At 38.4% G+C, this 22308-nt stretch overlaps 1 protein-coding gene across 4 annotated transcripts in view; it reads right to left on the reverse strand.

Annotated features, from left to right (window-relative positions):
* LOC148950007 (endoribonuclease Arlr-like) overlaps positions 1-21741 on the reverse strand; it is a 46210-nt gene extending 24469 nt beyond the window's left edge. Inside the window, exon 1 of one of the 4 annotated variants that reach the window (XM_089092065.1) lies at positions 21591-21741. In XM_089092065.1, the coding sequence (XP_088948191.1) occupies positions 21591-21708 (118 nt within the window). In that variant the 5' untranslated portion in view covers positions 21709-21741. Of the gene's footprint in view, positions 1-5483; positions 5582-21590 lie in introns of those variants that run through there. The other 3 variants (XM_089092063.1, XM_089092064.1, XM_089092067.1) reach the window with 3 other exon arrangements.
* Positions 21742-22308: the final 567 nt, after the last annotated feature.

The following is a 22308-nucleotide window of genomic DNA, read 5'->3' on the forward strand; positions in this document are numbered from 1 at the left end:
AAATCTAGTAGTTTGTTTACCTTGTCCTTATGTCAGTTATAGAATCTCGTAGCTCTCGAGGGCATCAAACAGCTGGTGGTAACGAACTGAAAGTAAGGAGCGACTCGGCTCAATAGTAACCGAAACTCTAAAAAAGACATTTTGATACCAATAGATACATCGAAAGAATCAGATTTTTATGTTGATTTCAAATATATAAATTTTATCAAGTTTAGTCTTACCCATCAAAAATTACGTGCCTTAGAAAATTTGCCTTATTTTTCAAAAAGAGGAAAACACCCTTTAAAAGTCATAGAGCCTTAATAAAATTCACACCATCAGATTTAGCGTATCAGAGAACCCTACGGTAGAGGTTTCAAGCTCTTATCTGCAAAAATGTGGAGTTTTGTATTTTGTGCCAGAAGAAAGATCAGGGATGCGTGTTTATTTGTTTGTTTGTTGTTTTTTTTTCCAGGGGTGATCGTGTCGACCCAGTGGTCCTAGAATATTGCGAGAGGACTCATTCAAATAAAAATTAAAAGTTCTATTGCCCTTTTTAAGTAACAAAAAATGGAGGGCAACTAGGCCCCCTCCCATGATAAAATAAAAGTTCAAAATAGGGATAAAATCCTTTTTAATAGACAGTGTATACTAAATTTCACAAAAAACACCAGATATTTCGGTCAATGCATATGTGACCGAAATATCTGGTATTTTTTGTGAAATTTATTATGCACTGTCTATTAAAAAGGATTTTATCCCTATTTTGAACTTTAATTTTCTCGTCATGGAAAGGCAGTGTGGTCTCCGAAATTATCTGCCCCCTCCCACGCTCTTTTTTTTCCAAAGTCACTCGATCAAAATTATGAGATAGCCATTTTGTTCAACTTGGTTGAAAAATATATTAACTATGTCTTTGAGGATGACTTAATCCCCCAAAATCGCCGGGGAAATGGCTGCAAGTTATGAACACTGCCCAATGTTTACATATAGTATTGGTTATTCTGAAGAATACAGACGTTTTCAGGGGGATTTTTTCTGGTAGTGGGGGGGGGGGGGGTTAGATCCGTGGTTATGCGGGAGGATCTTTCTATGGAGGAAATTTTCATGGGGGAAGGGACGTTGCTGTGAAGGGGGTGCCGGATTTCCCAGCATTATTTCAAAAACGAACAGAAATTAAATCAAAATAAAAAAAGTTTTCAACTGAAAACTTTTAACATGAAAACTTAAGACGAACAGAAACTATTACGTATATGATTGGGTTCGCCCCCAAGTCAATACCTCGCTGTTTACGCTAAAGTTTTTTTTAGTACTTTCATAAGAGCTAGACCCGGGCACCACGGCGGTGCATTGACCGAACGCCACCAACGAGAGGCCCGGTTGACCGCCGCCGAAGTGTCCCAACGCCGCTGGAGCTCCGCACGCACGCCACCGTCGGCAGAGGCGGCAGTGTTCGGCTGACTTTAAATTAGTTTTGTGGCAATTCTTTTTTGCGTCAACTGCAAAGTCGGAGCTTTGCTTTTCTCGTGTGGTTAAGTATTTCGATTTTCCTGATCAGAAATTAAGCAGGGCTTGCACTATCCCCGAATTTTCTGGGATTTCCCCGAAAATCTATGTGTTACCCCGAAGAAAAATTGGGTTCCCCGAATCGCCAAAAATCACCAAATGACGGTGCCACCCCTAGTGATATATCATTAGTGACTATCCCTGCCAAATATTACTTTGTATACCATAATTCTCCACTACTCTCTTGTTCGTAAATTTTCGTCTCTTGTGTTACTTTGCATATAAGCAGACTCATGCAATTGCAATATTGTATGTTGACAACATGGTTCTTCATATGTTGACAAAAGTATCGTCTTTATGAAATTAAAAAAAAACAATTTTTTTTTAATTGAACGTAAGGAGGGACATTAAAGCTTAAAACAAACAGTAATTATTTCGTATATGAAAGGAGTTGTCTCCTCCTCAACGCCTCGCTCTTTACGCTAAAGGTTTTTATTGTTTTTAGAAGTAGAGTGGTGAAAAAGAGTCAATTTTAGCGTAAAGAGCGAGGCGCTGAGGAGGGGATAGCCTCTTCCACATACGGAATAATTGCTGTTCATTTTAAGTTTTAATGTCGATCCTTACTTTTAGTTAAAAAAACTTATTTTTTATTTAATTTCTGAACGTTTTTCAACTAATACATGTTTGATTTTGTCTAACCATGCATGAAAAATTAAAACACAATTCGCATATTAATTTTGGCAGATTTATTGCGGATATAAAGGGTCGCTCCATCCTCAATTTTAAAAAGCTTCCTGTTCTAATTAAACAGCCCCTGTGTTTCAATTTTAGTACACAGTCAAACTTTAGCGTAAAGAATAAGGTATTGAGGAGGGGACAACCCTTCATATATGACATAATTTCTGTTCGTTTTGACTTTTAATGTTGCTCCTTACTTTCAGCTAAAAAAACTTTTTGTTATATTTAATTTATACCGATAAATCTGGCTCGCCTTCTAAGAAAAATATACCCCTCCTCCTCACAGAAAACTCCTCCGTGGAAATTTCATCCAACGTAAAGTGCACCCCCTCCATCAAATTCCCTCCACCCCGTTCCTTCCTCGCTGAGAATACCCCCCCCCCCCCACTCTTCGTAAAATTGCTTGCGGACGATTCACCCTGAAAAGTTCTCCTTAGCATTTTTTTATTGGAATAAGACTTTAATCTCTAATCGGTTTCTCGATGACTCCAGAAATACTCCCTTCTGTGGAAATTATTTTCCAGAAAACAAAACGCACGAAAAAAAGCCCCCGGATAATTCCTCCGAAACATCTCAATATAAAAAATTTGGCAAAGAGAATGTGAGACAATTGACAAGAATTTCGTGTAGTAATTCTGTCAAAACCCCCAGTGTAACATTTCCCCTAGAATATTCACTCGTCAGAAATTTCACTCCCAAAGAAAGATTATCCCCTTAAAAATCCACACCAAGCACCCCCCCTCCCAAAAAAAAATTTGATAAAATGGCTGTATACTTCCCAATAAATACAATATGTAAACAATGGGAAAAGTTCACAACTTGCCCCTTCCTCGGGGACTGTGGCGGGTCATTTTACACATAAAGACATAGCTATTAGCATGGGACGGGGTCTAGTTGCCCTCCAGTGTTTTTGGTCACTTAAAAAGGGCAATAGAAGTTTTGATTTCCGTTCGAATGAGCCCTCTCGCGATATTTTAGGACCATTGGGTTGATACGATCACCCCTGAGAAAAAAAAACAAATCAAATAAACAGGCATCCGTGATCATTCTTCTGGCAGAAAAAAAAAATACAAAATTTCACATTTTTGTATATAGGAGCTTTAAATATCTACAATAGTGTTATGTGATACTCAGAATCTGATGGTGTGTTTTCATTAAGATTCTACTTTTAGAGGGTGTTTTCGCCCTTTTTCAAAAATACGGCAAATATTTTCAGGCTCGTAACTTTTGATGGGTAAAACCGAACTTGATGAAATTTATATATTTGAAATCACCATAAAAATTTGATTCTTTTGATGTATCTATTGGTATCAAAATTGGTATCCGTTTTTTAGAGTTTTGGTTACTCTAGAGCCGGGTTGCTCCTTACTTAGAGTTCGTTACCACGAACTGTTTGATGAGATTAAACTATTTCGAATGCAGTTTCCCAAGTGCTATAAGATTCTTACATCATTCGTAGTCCAGAATTTTATTTTTAAGTTGAACAGAACGCATACACTATACAGGTTCAGTTTGGATTTTGAAATTGATAGTCAACAGATTGTTGCGACAGCTGAATTGTAAGTTTGTAGAATTTTGTTTTGTTTTGCTATTTTTTTATACATTTTCTTAATGTTTAATACACAATTATTGATCGCCTGATAGATTAAAGCAAATACAATCTATTTTCTGAAAATTTTTTACCCCCCCCCCAAAAAAAAAATAAAAACAAAGACAAAACAAAAACCTTCTATTGAGACAAAATTTAGCTATAGACTATGTACAAGGTTGGGGGAATTGAAGATTGAAACGGAATTGACCCCAAAAATATTATTTATAAAAAAAATGTATGTTATTTCCTATAAGGGGGGGGGGGGATAGGGGGTATAATTTTTAAATGACAATACCTCAATTTCTAATTGAAAGCAGGGATGCCAAAAAGCTAATTATTTTTTTCATTTAAAGCAGAGACGGAAGAAAATGATATCACATTCCCTGGGAAACCATAGAAATATTTTGATAGACCCAGGGCCCCCCATTGGGACTTGTTCATTGTCTATCTATTATTTCAAGTATTATGCAAGGGTTCTGAATCGCCACAGCCATTTTGTTTCTACCAGATTTCTACTTCTCTTGATGAATAACGAAGAAGACCAGCGTCCAGCCAGCGACTTCCGAAGTTTGTAAGTCATGAATAGGGCCAAATCTTTTGTAAGTTCAAGCTGGGATTTGAGAAAGACTTATAAAAACATTAATGTTTGCAAACAACATTGATCGCGCTGGCGGCGCGCCACCTACATCTTACCGGCGGCGGTGCGAAAAAATCATCGGTGGCACACCGGCGGCGCGCTGCTGCTGCTATTTTTAGCCAGGCCGCCAACGGCCTTCCCTTGTCGGCGCGGAAGCGGGGTCTAATAAAAGCTATTTATTCTAATTAACGGCCTTTGGGATTAAGGGGTTATTCTTAAAGAATTGGAAAAAATCGAACTTTAGCGTAAAGAGCGAGGTATTGACTAGAAGGGCGAACCCCCCTAATATACGAAAAAAATACATAAATATAGAAGTTCGCTATGTAAGTTAATTCGCAAGTTACGTATATTTGTTACTAATAAAAACGTTCGTAAGTAAAATTAAAAAACTTTCGAGAAAGCCATTTAGCCAAAAAAAAATAAAATTAATATGCAAATTTCGTTTTAATTATTCATGTACGGTGAACCAAAATCAAAACCTGCATTAACTCAAAAACGTTCAGAAATTAAATTAAAAAAACAAGTTTTTTTTAACTGAAAGTAAGGAGCGATATTAAAACTTAAAACGATCAGAAATTATTCCGTATAAGAAAGGGGCTGTCCCCTCCTCAATGCCTCGCTCTTTACGTTAAAGTTTGACTCTCTCAAAACTTAATTTTTTTAAACAATAAAAAACTTTAGCGTAAAGAGCGAGCCGTTGAGGAGGGGACAGCCCCTTTCATATAAGGAATATTTTATGTTCGTTTTAAGTTTTAATGTCGATCCTTACTTTCAGTTAAAAAAAAACTTGTTTTTTTTTATTTAATAAGAAAAAGAATCGAGCCTAGTGCATTCCCCTTGTTCCTGTGTCAGTTATAAAATCTAGTATGTTTTTCCCAAAAGTATCTCTCATTTTCCTCTTTTGGTACTTTATTAAGCGTTTTCTTGTTCCCAGGGGCCACGATTGCCCCCTGGCCCCTCCCTTCTTGAACCCATGTTGTGACAAAAAAAAAATAATACGCGTGCTGATTAAAATGTATCTACATGTCTTACCTACTGCAATTACAACTAAAGCTGCCAAAACAGAAAGTACTACTGGTTTCATATCTACTGTCACTTTTGAATTGTGTTCCCAGAAGAATTAACGATCTTTTTTATATCTAAATAGTATTTTTATCTCTCTGCCACAAATTTGCATTATCTTTTTTTTTTTCGTGGAAAAACCTTAAAGCTCATGCGAGAGTATTGTATTAGAGCATGATATTGTCACTTAGACAGTGAATATTTTTTTTTTTATTTGCATTTGTTTTAAATATGATAACTTTGTGACTTTGTGTTTGAAGTATAATTCTCAGAAATCTCAGCATCTGGCCACAGTTCATGGTTGCAGCGGTAGCTGCAACCTAGTAAAGAGCTAACCACAGCCCATAGTAATAAAAAATTGAAAAACGGGTTTTCAAAATAACTGTCTATTGAGAAAAATTGCCGTCTAACACTGAACCAGGAATAGTAACTATTGTTTCGGTTAATCTTAGAAGTCAAAGTTTATTGCGAAAATAACTTTATGGTGATTTCGAAAAAGAGCCTGAAACCCCTTGAAAATGGCGTCAAATCAAAATAGGAATCAGCATGGTCCAAAACCTAATATAGGATAGTTACAGTCCCCCACCTTGAACACCAACGAATACGACTTTTTTGCCTGGGTAGCACTGATCTGTCTCCCTTTTTTTCTTTTTTTTTAGAAGGGCTAGGGCGTGGCCAGAGCATTATAGAGAGGTGTGTAATAGCTCATTCGAAAGAGAATTAAATTTTTAAGTGCCCTTTTTAAGTGACCAAAAAGATTGGAGGGCCAATAGCCCCCCGCTCCCTACAGGCCCCTCCCCCGCTCCCCAAACTAGTCCTATAAAAATTTTAAGATAGCCATTTTGTTTAACATAGTTCAAATGTCCAATATATATGGTTTTGATGATGATATGGCCCTCCATAGTCCCTGGGGAAAGGCTGTATGTGGTACTGCGCGTATCGATATCACATATATCGGTATCGCGCGTATTGGTATCGCATGTATCATATCGGGAATATCGGTATCGGTATCCGCTGTTGTTTTTTTTCAGTCATTTTCTAGGCTCATTTTTTAAAGCATGTCCCGGCAAGGTATCATGGTTGCAGCGGCAGCTGCAACCTACTAAAGAGCGAGCCACAACCCATAGTAACTAAAAGTAAAAAAATGCGTTCTGAAAAAAACTGCCTAGTGAAAAAAATTTCCATCTGACGGTGACTCAGGAAGGTTAACTGTTATTTCGATTCGTCTTAAAAATAAAATTTTATTGCGAAAATAAACTTATAGTGATTTTGAAAAAAAACCTCAAACCCCTCGAAAATGGCGTCACATCGAAACGAAAACTGTATCATTAAAATCAACATGGTCAAAACTTTGTACAGGGAAGTTACAGCCCCCCACCCTCCTGAACAACAAGGAAAATCACTATTTTGCATCGGTAGCACTGATCTGTCTCCCTTTTTTTTTTTTTTTTTTTTTTTTTTTCAAAAGGTCTAGCGGGCTACCAGAACATTATAGACAGACTCTTAATGGCTCATTCAAAAGTAATTTCTCATGTCTAAGTTCTTTTTAAAAATTCTGCCATCTGCAAGTGCCACCTGGCACTAAAATGGCACTTTTGGGGCTATTTCACAAAGGGTGGCACTAGCAGGCTACCAGAACATCGTTGATAGATCTTTTATAGCTCATATAAAAGATATTGCACATATCTGTGTCTTCTATATAAATTGAACTTGAACAAATTTCAAGTTCAAATGGCACTAAAAACGGCACTTTTGGTGTCGTGTCTCAAGTGGAAAAACTGCACTGTAAAAAAAAAAAAAAATTGATTTCCAACAAAATTCTCGAATTCAAACAAGTCAAAAGAAAATCCAATTTTTCTGTTGGAATTGTGACTTGCTTATTGAATTCAAACACGTCAAAAAAAAATCCAATTATTCTGTTGGAATTATAACTTGCCTTTTGAATTCCAACAAATTATTGAAATTATTAAGATTTATGTACTTTTCAGTAGAAAAAATGTAATTTTGACCGGAAATAGGTTATATCAATCAACACGGTTTGAACTTCAAAAGTAGTTTGAAGTTTCTTGAATATGATTTTAAATTTGACTATAGGACCATTGAAAGTAATATGTTCAGTATAAGTTCAATTCAAATATTTGAATTATAGCAGAAAAAGGGGAATGCTAATGGAGTTTTGAGCATATAAAGATAATCATAGAAATAAGGAAATATATTTTTACTTTGAAATAAGTTGAGCTTTCTTGTCTGCAAAATGAACACGCAAGTAGAACCCCATTATTGAATACGGAACGTACATAATTTATTCATGGTTCTGTTTGTTGGTACTGGGCTAAGTTTACATCATTGCCAGATATGAAAGGTACTATTTAGTACTTTAAAAGTACCTCTTTCAAGGTCAATCAGGGAAGTTGGAAATACTGCGGGGAAAATGCACATGCGTACTGAAAACTAACGGGACAATGTTATTGATCTACGAAGGGACAAGATCAGACTAGATTTCTGGGAAATTGATTTACATAATCGCCAATGTTGAAAATCTGACGGGGAATTCTAATGTATCGTGAGGGGATTAAGAAACAATATGGCTTCTCTACTTTAGTGTCAGAGATAAATTAATATTCTTTCGAAACCTTAATAGTGTAACTAGGAACAACTTAAATATTTTCAGAAATTCAAACAAGATACAAGACAGTTTGAATATGTTTAACGCGGGAAATGGTTTCCTGGAAATTTTAAATGTGACAGCGCAGGGACACCAAAACAAAGGAACATTCAGAAATTACGTTCAGGGATTATTTGGGCGAAACAAATTAATCAACATTTTAGGGATTATTTGGGCGAAACAAATTAATCGTCATTTTGGAGGATGATTTGGGGTGAAACTCTGTGGTCGTTATAATACACAAGTTCCGTTTGAACAGTGTTGTAAGGTCCCCTACCCCAACCCCCAAGGGCCCCCCTCCACACAACTTTTTGCCCCCCCCCCATTTTTCTAATACTTTTTTGCGCGCTTGAGACACAGATGGACCCCCTCCCCCCAACGTTTTTAGCGTAAAGAGCGAGGCGTTGAGGATGGGACAGCCCCTTTCATATACGGAATACTTTCTATTCGTTTTAAGTTTTAATATTGCTCTTTACTTTCAGTTAGTTGAATTTCCTGCATCAGGCCGATTAGGTTTGACATTCTTCTTACTGGTGCAACAAATTGACATACCAAAAACTGGTAAATACAACAAGGGGTACAAAAACGATGGGGCTACTTGACCTCCCATTCTGTACATACATTCAGACATACAAACCGAGAAAGACAGGCACTGGGATAAGCAAACACATGCCCCCACACATTGGCAAAGAGAGTGAAAAACACATACAGATACGTAGGTTCAGACGCACAAACCGTCAAAGAAATGCACTGGAATAAGCAAACACCTGCCCAGACACACAAGCAAAAAGAGTGAGAGGCACATACAAATACATAGATTCAGATATACAAGCCGAGAAAGACGGACACTTCAGACATACAAACCAACAAAGACAAACACTGGGACTTGCAAACACCAACCCAGACAAACAGACAAAGAGAGTGTGAAACACATACAAATACATCGATTCAGAGATACAAACGGAGAAAAACAGACAGTGTGACAAGCAAACTTCCGCCCAGACATAAAAGAAAAAAGAGTGAGTAACACATAAAAATAAATTGATTGAAACACGCGAACCAAGAAAGACAGACACTTCAGACATACAAACCAAAAAATACAAACACTGGGACTTGCAAGCACCAACCCAGACAAACAAACAAAGAGAGTGTGAAACACATACAAATACATAGATTCAGACATACAAACGGAGAAAAAGAGACAGTGGGACAAGCAAACACCCACCCAGACAAACAAGAAAAATGAGTGAGAGACACACACAAATACATAGATTCAGACATATAAACCGAGAAAGACAGGCACTGGGATGGGCAAACACCTGCCCAGACTCACACAGACCAAAAGAGTGAGAAACACATACAAATACATAGATTCAGACATACAAACAGAGAAAGACATGCACTGGAATAAGCAAACATCCACCCAGACACGCAATCAAAGAGAGGGAGAGACAAATACTAATAAATAGATTCAGACATACAAAGAGTGAAAGACAGGCACTTTAGTCATACAAACACCCGTCCGGATATGCAAACACTCGTCCAGACACACAAGCAAAAAGAGTGAGATACACATACAAACGCATAGTTTCAAACATACAAACCGAGAAAGACAAGCACTTCAGATATGCAAACCATCAAAGACAAACACTGGGACTTGCAAGTACCAACCCAGACAAACAGACAAAGAGAGTGTCTAACACATACAAATACATTGATTCAGACATACAAACCAAGAAAGACAGGCAGTGGGACAAGCAAACACCCACCCAGACAAACAAACAAAAAGAGTGAGAGACACATACAAATACGTAGATTCAGACACACAAACCGAAAAAGAAATGCACTGGAATAAGCAAACACCCGACCAGAAACACACTGGCAAAGAAAGTGTGAAAAACATACAAATACATAGATTCAGACACACAAACCGAGAAAGACATGCATTGAAATAAGCAAACACCCGCCAAGACACACAAGGAAAAAAAAGTGAGACACATACAAATACATAGATTCACACATACAAACCGTGAAAGACATACACTTCAGACATACAAACCAACAAAGTAAAACACTGGGACTTGCAAACACCAACCCAGACAAACAGAAAAAGAGAGTGTGAAACACATACATATACATAGAGTCAGACACACAAACCGAGAAAGACAGGCACTGAGATGGGCAAACACCTGCCCAGACACACCCAGAAAAAGAGAGTGAGAAACATATACAAATACATAGATTCAGACATACAAACCGAGAAAGACATGGACTGGGATGGGCAAAAACCTGCCCAGACACACACTGACAAAGAGAGTGAGAAACACATACAAATACATAGATTCAGACATACAAACAGAGAAAGACAGGCACTTTAGACATACAAACCGACAAAGATAGACAGTGGGATATGCAAACACCCATCCAGACCTAGAGGCAAAAAGAGTGAGAGACACATACAAACGAATAGATTCAAACACACAAACCGAGAAAGACAAGCACTTCAGATATACAAACCAACAAAGATAAACACTGGGACATGCAAACACCAACCCAGACAAACAGACAAGTAGATTGTCTAACACATTCAAATGCATAGATTCAGACATGCAAACGGAGAAAGACAGATAGTGGGATAAGCAAACGCCCACCCAGATACATAAGCAAAAAGATCAAGAGACACATATAAACACATAGATTCAGACATATAAACCGAGTAAGAAAGGCCCTGGGACAAGCAAACACAAACCCAGACAAACAGACAAAGAGAGTGAGAAACACAAACAAATATGTAGATTCAGACACACAAACCGAGAAAGACATGCACTGGAATAAGCAAACACCCGTCCAGACACAAAGTCAAAGAGAGTGAGAAACACATACAAATACATAGATTCAAACACACAAACCGAGAAAGACATGCACTGGAATAAGCAAACACCCGCCCAGACACACAAGCAAAAAGAGTGAGAGACACATACAAATACCTAGATTCACACATACAAACCAAGAAAGACAGACACTTCAGACATACAAACCAACAAAGAAAGACACTCTAACTTGCAAACACCAACCCAGACAAACAGACAAAGAGAGTGTGAAATACATACAAATACATAGATTCAGACATACAAACCGAGAAAGACAGCTAGTGGGAAAAGCAAACACCCACCCAAACACACAAGCAAAAGGAGTGAGAGAGATATACAAATACATAGATTCAGACATACAAACCGAGAAAGACAGGCACTGGGATAAGCAAACACCTGCCCACACACACTGGCAAAGAGAGTAAGAAACACATACAAATGCGTAGATTCAGACACACAAACCGAGAAAGACATGCAATGGAATAAGCAAACACCTCCCCAGATACACAAGCAGAAAGAGTGAGAGACACATACAAAAACGTAGATTCACTCATACAAACCAAGATACAGAGACTTCAGACATACAAACCAACAAAGAAAAAACTAGGACTTGCAAACACCAATCCAGAAAAACAGACAAAGAGAGTGTGAAACACATACAAATACATAGATTCAGACACACAAAAAGAGAAAGACATGCAGTGGAATAAGCAAACACCCGCCCAGACAAACAAGCAGAAAGAGTGAGAGACATATACAAATACATAGATTCACACATACAAACCGAGAAAGACAGACACTTCGGACATACAAATCAACAAAGACAAACACTGGGACTTGCAAATACCAACCCAGATATACAGACAAAGAGAGTGTGAAACACATACAAATATATATATTCAGACACACAAACCGAAAAAGACAAGCACTTCAGATAAACAAACCATCAAAGACAAACAATGGGACTTGCAAATACCCGCCCAAGCACACAATCAAAAGGAGCGAGAGACACATACAAATAAATAGATTCAGAGATACAATTCGAGAAAGACAGGCACGGGGATAAGAAAACACCAACCCAGACAAACAGACAAAGAGAGTGAGAAACGCATACAAATACATAGATTCAGACACAAACCGAAAAAAACCTGCACTGTAATTAGAAAACACCCGCGCAGACGCAAAAGCAAAAAGAGTGAGAGACACTTACAAATTCATAGATTAACACATACAAGCCGAGAGAAACAGACACTTCAGACATACAAATCAACCAAGACAAACACTGGGACTTGCAAACACCTACCCAGACAAACAGACAAAGAGAGTGTGAAACATATACAAATACATAGATTCAGACACACAAACCGAGAAAGACATGCACTGGAATATCAAACACCCGCCCAGACACACAAGCAAAAAGAGTAAGAGATACATACAAATACATAAATTCACACATACAAACTGAGAAAGACAGACATTTTAGACATACAAACCAACAAAGACAATCACTGGGACTTGCATACACCAGCCGAAACACAAAAGCAAAAGGAGTGAGAGACACATGCAAATACATAGATTCAGACATACAAACCGAGAAAGACAGGCACTGGGATAAGCAAATACCTGCCCAGACAAACACTGGCAGTGTGAAAAACACATACAAATACTCAGTTTCAGACACACAAACCGGGAAAGACATGCACTGGAATAAGCAAACACCAGCCCAGGCACAGAAGCAAAAAGAGTGAGAGACACATACAAATACATAGATTCACACATACAAACCGAGAAAGAAAGACACTTCAGACATACAAACCAACAAAGACAGGCACTGGGATAAGCAAACACCTGCCCAGACAAACAGACAAAGAGAGTGTGAAAAACATACATATACATAGAGTCAGACACACAAACTGAGAAAGACATGCACTAGAATAAGCAAAAACCCGCCCAGACCCGAATTCAAGGAGAGTGACATACAAATACAAACAAACAGATTCAAAAAAACAAACTGAGAAAGACAGTAACTTTAGACATATAAATCAACAATGAGAAACACTGGTACTTGAAAACATCAACCCAAACACACAAGCAAAAAGAGTATGAAACACATACAAATACATAGATTCAGACATACAAACCGAGAAAGACAAGCAGTGGGACAAGCAAACACCTGCCCAAACACACAAGCGAAAAGAGTAAGAGACACATACAAATACATATATTCAGACATACAAACCGAGAAAGACAGGCACTGGGATAAGCAAACACCCACCCAGACACACACAGGCAAAGAGAGTGAGAGACACATGCAAATACATAGATTCAGACATACAAACCGAGAAAGACAGGCACTGGGATAAGCAAATACCTGCCCCCACACACTGGCAAAGAGAGGGAGAAACACATACAAATACGCAGATTCAGACACACAAACCGAGAAAAGACATGCACTGGGATAAGCAAACACCAGCCCAGGCAAACAAGCAAAAAGAGTGAGAGACACATACAAATACATAGATTCACACATACAAACCGAGAAAGACAGACACTTCAGACATACAAACCAACAAAGACAGGCACTGGGATAAGCAAACACCTGCCCAGACAAACAGACAAAGAGAGTGTGAAAAACATACATATACATAGAGTCAGACACACAAACCGAGAAAGACATGCACTAGAATAAGCAAACACTCGCCCAGACAAGCAGTCAAAGTGATTGTGAGACAAATACAAACAAACATATTCAGAAATACAAACAGAGAAAGACAAGAACTTTAGACATACAAACCAACAAAGACAAACACTGGGACTTGCAAACACCAATCCAAACACACAAGTAAAAAGAGTGTGAAACACATACAAATACATAGATTCAGACATACAAACCGAGAAAGACATGCAGTGGAACAAGCAAACACCTGCCCAAACACACAAATAGAAAGAGTGAGAGACAAAAACAAATACATATATTCAGACATACAAACCAAGAAAGACAGACACTGCAATAAGCAAACACCCACCCAGAAACAGACAGGTAAAGAGAGTGAGAGACATATTCAAATACATAGATTCAGACACACAAACCGTGAAAGACCTGCACTGGAATGCACAAGCAACTGCAAAAAGTTGGGTTAATTTAGGTTCACTTGGAGTGGCGTGCCACTCTAAGTGAACCTAAATTAACCCAACTTTTTGCAGTCACATGTGGATTCCAGTGCACGTCTTTCCTGGTTTGTGTGTCTGAATCTATGTTTTTGTATGTGTTTCTCACTCTCTTTGCCAGTGGGTGCAGGCAGGTGTTCGCTTATCCCAGTGTCTGTCTTTTTCGGTTTGTATGTCTGAATCTATGTATTTGAATGTGTCTGTCACTCTCTTTGACTGTGTGTCTGGGTGTTTGTTTATCCCAGTGAGTTTCTTTCTGGGTTTGTATGTCTGAATCTATGTATTTGAATGTGTTTCTCACTCTCTTTGCCTGTTTGTGTCTGGGTTGGTCTTTGCTTATACCAGTGTCTGTCTTTCTCGGTTTTATGTCTGGATCTATGTATTTGTATGTGTCTCTCACTCTTTTTGCTTGCTTGTCTGGGCAGGTGTTCGCTTATTCCAGTGCATGTCTTTCGCGGTTTGTGTGTCTGAACCTACGTATTTGTATGTGTTTCTCACTCTCTTTGCGCGGTTTGTGTGTCTGAACCTACGTATTTGTATGTGTTTCTCACTCTCTTTGCCAGTTTGGGTCTGGGCAGGTATTTGCTCATCCCAGTGCCTGTCTTTCTCGGTTGGTATTTCTGAATCTTTGTATTTGTATGTGTCTCTCACTCTTTTTGCTTGTGTGTATGGGCAGGCGTTTGCATGTCCCAGTGTTTGTCTTTGTTGGTTTGTATGTCTGAAGTGTCTGTCTTTCTCAGTTTGTATGTGTGAATCTTTGTATTTATATAACTTTCTCACTCTTTTTGCTTTTGTGTCTGGGAGGGTGTTTGCTTATTCCAGTGCATGTCTTTCTCGGTCTGTGTGTCTGAATCTATGTATTTTATATGTTTCACACTCTCTTTGTCTGTTTGTCTGGGTTGGTGATTGCAAGTCCCAGTGTTTGTCTTTGTTGGTTTGTATGTCTGAAGTATCTGTCTTTTTCGGTTTGTATGTGTGGATCTATGTATTTGTATGTGTCTCTAACTCTTTTTGCTTGTGTGTCTGGGTGGTGTTTGCTTATTCCAGTGCATGTATTTATCGGTTTGTGTCTCTGAATCTACATATTTGTATATGTTTCTCACTCTCTTTGTCTGTTTGTCTGGGTTGGTGTTTGCTTATCCCCGTGCTTGTCTTTCTCGGTTTGTATGTCTGAATATATGTATTTGTATGTGTCTCTCACTCCTTTTACTTGTGTTTTTGGGTGGGTGTTTGCTTGTCCCACTGCCTGTCTTACTCGGTTTGTATGTCTGAATCTATGTATTTGTGGCTGTTTCACACTCTCTTTGTCTGTTTGTCTCGGTTGGTGTTTACAAGTCCCAGTGTTTTTCTTTCTTGGTTTGTATGTCTGAAGTGTCTATCTTTCTCGGTTTGTATGTGTGAATCTATGTATTTGTATGTGTCTCTTAGTTTTTTTGCTTGTGTGTCTGGGCGGGTGTTTGCTTTTTCTAGTGCATGTCTTTCTCTGTTTGTGTGTCTTAATCTATGTATTTGTATGTGTTTCACACTCTCTTTGTTTGTTTGTCTGGGTTGGTGTTTGCAAGTCCCAGTGTTGTCTTTGTTGGTTTTTACGTCTGAAGTCTCTGTCTTTCTCGGTTTGTATGTGTGATTCTATGTATTCTTATATGTTTCTCACTCGTTTCGCTTTTGTGTCTTGGCGGGTGTTTCCTTATTCCAGTGCATGTCTTTGACAGTTTGTATGTTTGAATCTGTTTATTTTTATGTGTTTCACACTCTTTTTTCTTGTGTGTTTTGGCAGGTGTTTGCTTGTCCCACTGGCTGTCTTTCTCGGTTTGTCTGTGTGAATCTATGTATTTGTATGTGTCTCTCACTCTTTTTGCTTGTGTGTCTGGGCGGGTGTTTGCTTTTCCCAGTGCCTGTCTTTCTCTGTTTGTATGTCTGAATCTATTTATTTGTATTTGTCTCTCACTCTCTTTGTTTGTTTGTCTGGGTTGGTGTTTGGAAGTCCCAGTGTTGTCTTTGTTGGTTTTTACGTCTGAAGTCTCTGTTTTTCTTGGTTTGTATATGTGAATCTATGTATTTGTATGCGTCTCTCACTCTTTTTGCTTGTGTGTCTGGGCAGGTGTTTGCTTATTCCAATGCATATCTTTCTCGGTTTGTGTGTCTGAGTCAACGTATTTGTATGTGTTTTTCACTCTTTTTCCTGTGGTTTGCTTATCCCAGTGTCTGTCTTTCTCGGTTTGTATGTGTGAATCTTTGTATTTGTATGTGTCTCTCACTCTTTTTGCTTGTGTGTTTTGGCGTGTGCTTGCTTGTCCCATTGCCTCTCTTTCTCGGTTAGTATGTCTGAATCTATGTATTTGTATGTGTCTCTCACTCTTTTGTCTGTTTGTCAGGGCTGGTGTTTGCAAGTCCCAGTGTTTGTCTTTGATGGTTTGTTTATCTGAAGTGTTTGACTTTCTCGGTTTACATGTTTGAATCTATTTGTTTGTATTTGACTCTCACTCTTTTTGCTTGTGTATCTGGGCGGGTGTTTGCATATCCCACTGTCTGTCTTTGTTTGTTTGTGTGTCTAAAGTGCCTGTCTTTCTCTGTTTGTATGTCTGAATTTATTTATTTGTATGCGTCTCTCACTCTTTTTGCTTGTTGGTTTGGGCGGGTGTTTGCCCATCCCAGTGCCAGTCTTTCTCGGTTTGTGTGTCTGACTATATGTATATGTATGTGTTTCACACTCTCTTTGTCTGTTCTCTGGGTGGGTGTTTGCAAGTCCCAGTGTTTGTCTTTGTTGGTTTGTATGTCTGAAGTGTCTGTCTTTCTCGGTTTGTATGTGTGAATATATGTATTTGTGTGTGTCTCTCACTCTTTTTTCCTTGTGTGTCTGGGTTGATGTTTGCTTATTCCAGTGCATGTCTTTCTCGGTTTGTGTGTCTTAATCTATGTATTTGTATTTGTTTTACATTCTCTTTGCCAACGTGTGTCTTGGAAGGTGTTTGCTTATTCCAGTGCATGTTTCTCTCGGTTTGTGTGTCTTAATCTATGTATTTGTATGTGTTTCACACTCTCTTTGTTTGTTTGTCTGGGTTGGTGTTTGCAAGTCCCAGTGTTGTCTTTGTTGGTTTTTATGGCTGAAGTCTCTGTCTTTCTCGGTTTGTATGTGTGAATCTATGTATTTGTATGTGTCTCTCACTCCTTTTGCTTGTGTGTCTGGGCAGGTGTTTGCTTATTCCAGTGCATGTCTTTCTCGGTTTTTGTGTCTGAGTCGACGTATTTGTATGTGTTTCTCACTCTCTTTGCCAGTGTGTGCGGGCGGGTGTTTGCTTGTCCCACTGGTTGTCTTTCTCGGTTCGTATGTCTGAATATATGTATTTGAATGTGTTTCTCACTCTCTTTGTCTGTTTGTCTGGGTTGGTGTTTGCAAGTCCCAGTGTTTCCCTTTGTTGGTTTATATGTCTGAAGTGTCTGTCTTTCTTGGTTTGTATGTGTGAATCTATGTATTTATATTTATTTCTCACTCCTTTTTATTTTGTGTCTGGGCGGGTGTCTCTTTATACCAGTGCATGTCTTTCTTAGTTTGTGTGTCTAAATCTATGTATTTGTATGTGTTTCACACTCTCTTTGCCTGTGTGTGTGTCTGGGCGGGTCTTTGCTTATCCCTGTGTCTGTCTTTCTCGGTTTTTATGTCTGAATCTTTGATTTGTATGTGTTTCTCACTCTTTTTGCTTGTGTGTTTGGGTGTGTGTTTGCTGATCCCACTACCTGTCTTTCTCGGTTTGTATGTCTGAATCTATGTATCTGTATGTGTCTCTCACTGTTTTTGTCTGTTTGTCAGGGCTGGTGTATGCAAGTCCCAGTGTTTGTCTTTGATGTTTTGTATATCTGAAGTGCTTGTCTTTCTCGGTTTGTGTGTTTGAATCTATGTGTTTGTATGTTACTCTCACTCTTTTTTTTTGTGTTTCTGGGTAGGTGTTTGCATACCCCAATGTCTGTCTTTGTTAGTTTGTATGTCTAAAGTTCCTGTCTTTCCCTGTTTGTATGTCTGAATCTATGTATCTGTATGTGTTTTAACTCTTTTTGCTTGTGTGTGTCTGGGTAGGTGTTTGCCCATCCCAGTGCCTGTCTTTCTCGGTTTGTATGTCTGAATCTATGTATCTGTTTGTGTTTCTCACTCTCTTTGTCTCTGTGTGTCTGGGAAGGTGTTTCCCCATCCCAGTGCCTGTCTTTATCGGTTTGTGTGTCTGACTCTATGTATATATATGTGTTTTAAACTCTCTTTGTCTGTTTGTCTGGGTTGGTAATTGCAAGTCCCAGTGTTTGTCTTTGTTGGTTTGTATGTCTGAAGTGTCTGTCTTTCTCGGTTTGTATGTGTGAATATATGAACTTCTATGTGTCTCTCACTCTTTTTTCCTTGTGTGTCTGGGCGGATGTTTGCTTATTCCAGTGCATGTCTTTCTCGGTTTGTGTGTCTTAATCTATGTATTTGTATATGTTTTACATTCTCTTTGCCAACGTGTGTCTGGGCGGGAGTTTGCTTATTCCAGGGCATGTCTTTCTCGGTTTGTGTGTCTGAATGTACGTATTTGTATGTGTTTCTCACTCTCTTTGTCAGTTTCTCTGGGTCTGTGTTTGCTTGTCCCAGTGACTGTCTTGCTCGGTTTGTATGTCTGAAGTGTCTGTGTTTGTATTTGTCTCTCACTTTTTTTTCTTGTGTGTCTCGGAGGGTGTTTGCTTGTCCTACTGCCTGTCTTTCTCGGTTTGAATGTCTGAATCAATGTATTTGTATGTGTTTGACACTCTTTGTCTGTTTGTCTGGGTTTGTGTTTGCAAGTGCCAGTGTTCGTCTTTAATGGTTTGTATATCTGAAGTGCTTGTCTTTCTCGGTTTGTATGTCTGAATCTATGTGTTTATTTGTGTCTCTCACTCTTATTGCTTGTGTGTCTGGGCGGATGTTTGCTTATCCCACTGTTTGTCTTTATTGGTTTGTATGTCTAAAGTGCCTGTCTTTCTCTGTTTGTATGTCTGAATCTATTTATTTGTTTTTGTCTCTCACTCTCTTTGTTTGTTTGTCTGGGTTGGTGTTTGCAAGTCCCAGTGTTTGTCTTTGTTGGTCTTTACGTCTGATGTCTCTGTCTCTCTCGGTTTGTATGTTTGAATCTTTGTATTTGTATGTGTCTCTCACTCTTTTTGCTTGTATGTCTGGGCGGGTGTTTGCTTATTCCCGTGCATGTCTTTCTTGGTTTGTGTGTCTGAGTCGACGTATTTGTATGTGTTTCTCACTCTTTTTGCTTGTCTGTCTGGGCGGGTGTTTGCTTATTCTAGTGCATATTTTTCTCGGTTTGTGTGTCTGAATCTATGTATTTGTGTGTGTTTCACACTCTCTTTGCCAGTGTGTGTGTCTGGATGGGTGTTTGTTTATCCCAGTGTCTGTCTTTCTCGGTTTGTATGCGTGAATCTTTGTGTTTGTATGTATCTCACAATCTTTTTGATTGTGTGTCTGGGAGTATGTTTGCAAAATTCACTGCATGTCTTTCTCAGTTTGTGTGTTTGAATCTAGGTGTTAGTGTGTGTCTGACACTCTCTTTGCCTATGTGTGTGTCTGGGTGGGTGTTTGTTTATCCCAGTGTCTGTCTTTCTCTGTTTGGTTGTCTTAATCTTTGTATTTGTATATGTCTCTCACTCTTTTTGTTTGTGTGTTTGGGCGTGTGTTTGCTTGTCCCATTACCTGTCTTTCTTGGTTTGTATGTCTGAATCTATGTATTTGTATGCGTCTCTCACTCTTTTTGTCTGTTTGTCAGGGCTGGCGTTTTCAAGTCCCAGTGTTTGTCTTTGATGGTTTGTATATCTGAAGTGTTTGACCCATACATATACATAGAGTCAGACACACAAACCGAGAAAAACAGGCACTTAGAAAGGGGGAGGAGGCTAGAAATTAATATATAGTAACAGCCAATTAAGAAATTAATTGGACTACAGCTTTAGTATTGGTGCTTGGGGGTGATAGCACCCCTCTCATTGCAAGCGCTCTTTTTCCATGTCACATAATTGATTATATTCGAATCGCTACCAGCTGAACCATGGAGAAGAAAGGGTCTGCGTCTTGAGAACTGCTAGAAAATTTTTCCGGGGGGGGGGGGTAGCGCTACCAAAAGCTTTGTTTTCAACGAGATTTAATAGTAATATTTCTCATTTTCCTATTTTTATTTATTGTTGAAAATCTTCTTGTCTCCCTTTAAGATCTGACCCCCTAAGTCGGTCAAGGGGTACATCTCTTCAAAAGATGTTTACCAAGAATCCCTTCAAAACTATAGAAATGATGACGTAATATTCAATTTTTGAAGCTTCATACGCCTCACCCAAGCCCTGCCAATTAATATCTAGAGGAGTTCAGTTTTGGGTTGATAATATTCTCGAATCACTTATTACGGATATTAAAATTTAGAAAACGGACGTTGAAGGAGCTAGTAGTAGACCTTCCACGCATTCAAGAGAGCCCCTGATTGAAAAGCTAGTAGTAAAAAACAGTAAGTAAAGAAGACTTCATCGAGTTTTATACTATTATGGCTGGAACACATAGACAGCCTTTTTTAAACTTTTGTTTTGATTCGTTTCAATCCAATTTGTCGCAAGTCTTCTAAACGCAAATGTCTTTTCTCTTCACTTTTGTTTTGACTCGTTCTGATTCCCGCTGTTGCTTATCTTCTAACCACATATTTCTTTCTTTTTCATTTTGAATTATTTCAGACATTTTTTCAATTCACTTTGTTCTAGCTTCACAGATATGTCTGGGCTCATTTGATGGTCCAGGCTGTTCATTTTCCTCCATTATGAATTTACGATGCTCGAGTCGTTGTTTTTTTTTTTTTTTTTTTATCCCGTTTGATTGTTCAGGTGTTTGGACCAAAATCTCTTCTTGTTCCAACAAACAATCATTTATAAACAATTGTAAATTTTCGTTTTTTTGGGTTTTCCTCTACGCATATTTTTTGTTCTTGTGTAATTGCTAGCTTTTGGAAAATATAGACTGATATATCTTCCTACACATAGCTAGTTTTTATGCTGTGAATGTCGTCACTGAAATAGGTATTATGACGTGAGTGATTTTTAATTCGACGTCTTTTATGGCAGGTACATGTATGAAAACTTTTGTATTAGTGTATGGTGCCATAACAATACTGATAAAAAATGTGACGTTATTTAAATGTAAAGTGTGTTTCCAAAATTAAGGCTCTTAGCGAATATTCTCAAATCGTGACCTATCGAGATCGTTGTGTACGCAACCGGTCGAGATTTCCACGGAATGAGGCCCTTGCCTATCAAAATTTTCGGATGATCCAAATCGCAATATGCATAGCCTACGCAAATACAATTTTAAATAAATGATTTTGTGGATATACTCACCGTAAACTCGGACATGAATGGACAGCAGAGCAATTGCTAAGCCAATAAGTGATATTAAAAGAAATCCAATAAGGCCAACTGAGGTATATTTATAAAACAAAGAATCGTGAGAAGACATAGATGATTTGACCTCAAGTAGAATGCAAATACTATTTTACTGCAATTAAAATTTTCAAGGTTAGTTCAAGATTTTCTACAGCATATTAACTGATGAACTTCAATCAAAATCCTTATATACTTACATTTGGGTGTTCCAATACATTAAGACACAAAAATTCGAAATAAGTTCACCTGTTCTATCTATCAACCTTGGGCTATTGTCCGTAGTTTGTTTAGGGGTGTTGTAGGCTTCTGGCGTCACTTTCGAAGGAGCACCTAAGTGTGTTCTGTTTACAGCAGTTTTTCTGAAGGACTGGAGGATCCTGATGGAATGGAACTTGTTTTGTCATGTTTGAGAACTATGACCTCGATGTAGTCATTATTCTAGTCAACTTTTGTCAGTTACATGCCCAGAAACCTGAATCTAACAGGAACAAGCTGTCCAACTGTGTTAATGTTCCATATTGTTTAACTGGTGACTAAGTTAGCGCTGTAAGCTAGCAAGAGTTTTGCAAGGCCCTACACCCATCCTTCAGACAGCTGTACCAAAACTTCTCGATGTAGCACAATATTTCCCATTTGAGTCCCATATTCATCAACGCATATGATTGACCAACAG

Source organism: Artemia sp. Qi Xiang Cuo, chromosome 7, assembly GCF_049724085.1.
Source record: "Artemia sp. Qi Xiang Cuo chromosome 7, ASM4972408v1, whole genome shotgun sequence".
NCBI classification, from domain to species: Eukaryota; Metazoa; Arthropoda; class Branchiopoda; order Anostraca; family Artemiidae; genus Artemia; species Artemia sp. Qi Xiang Cuo.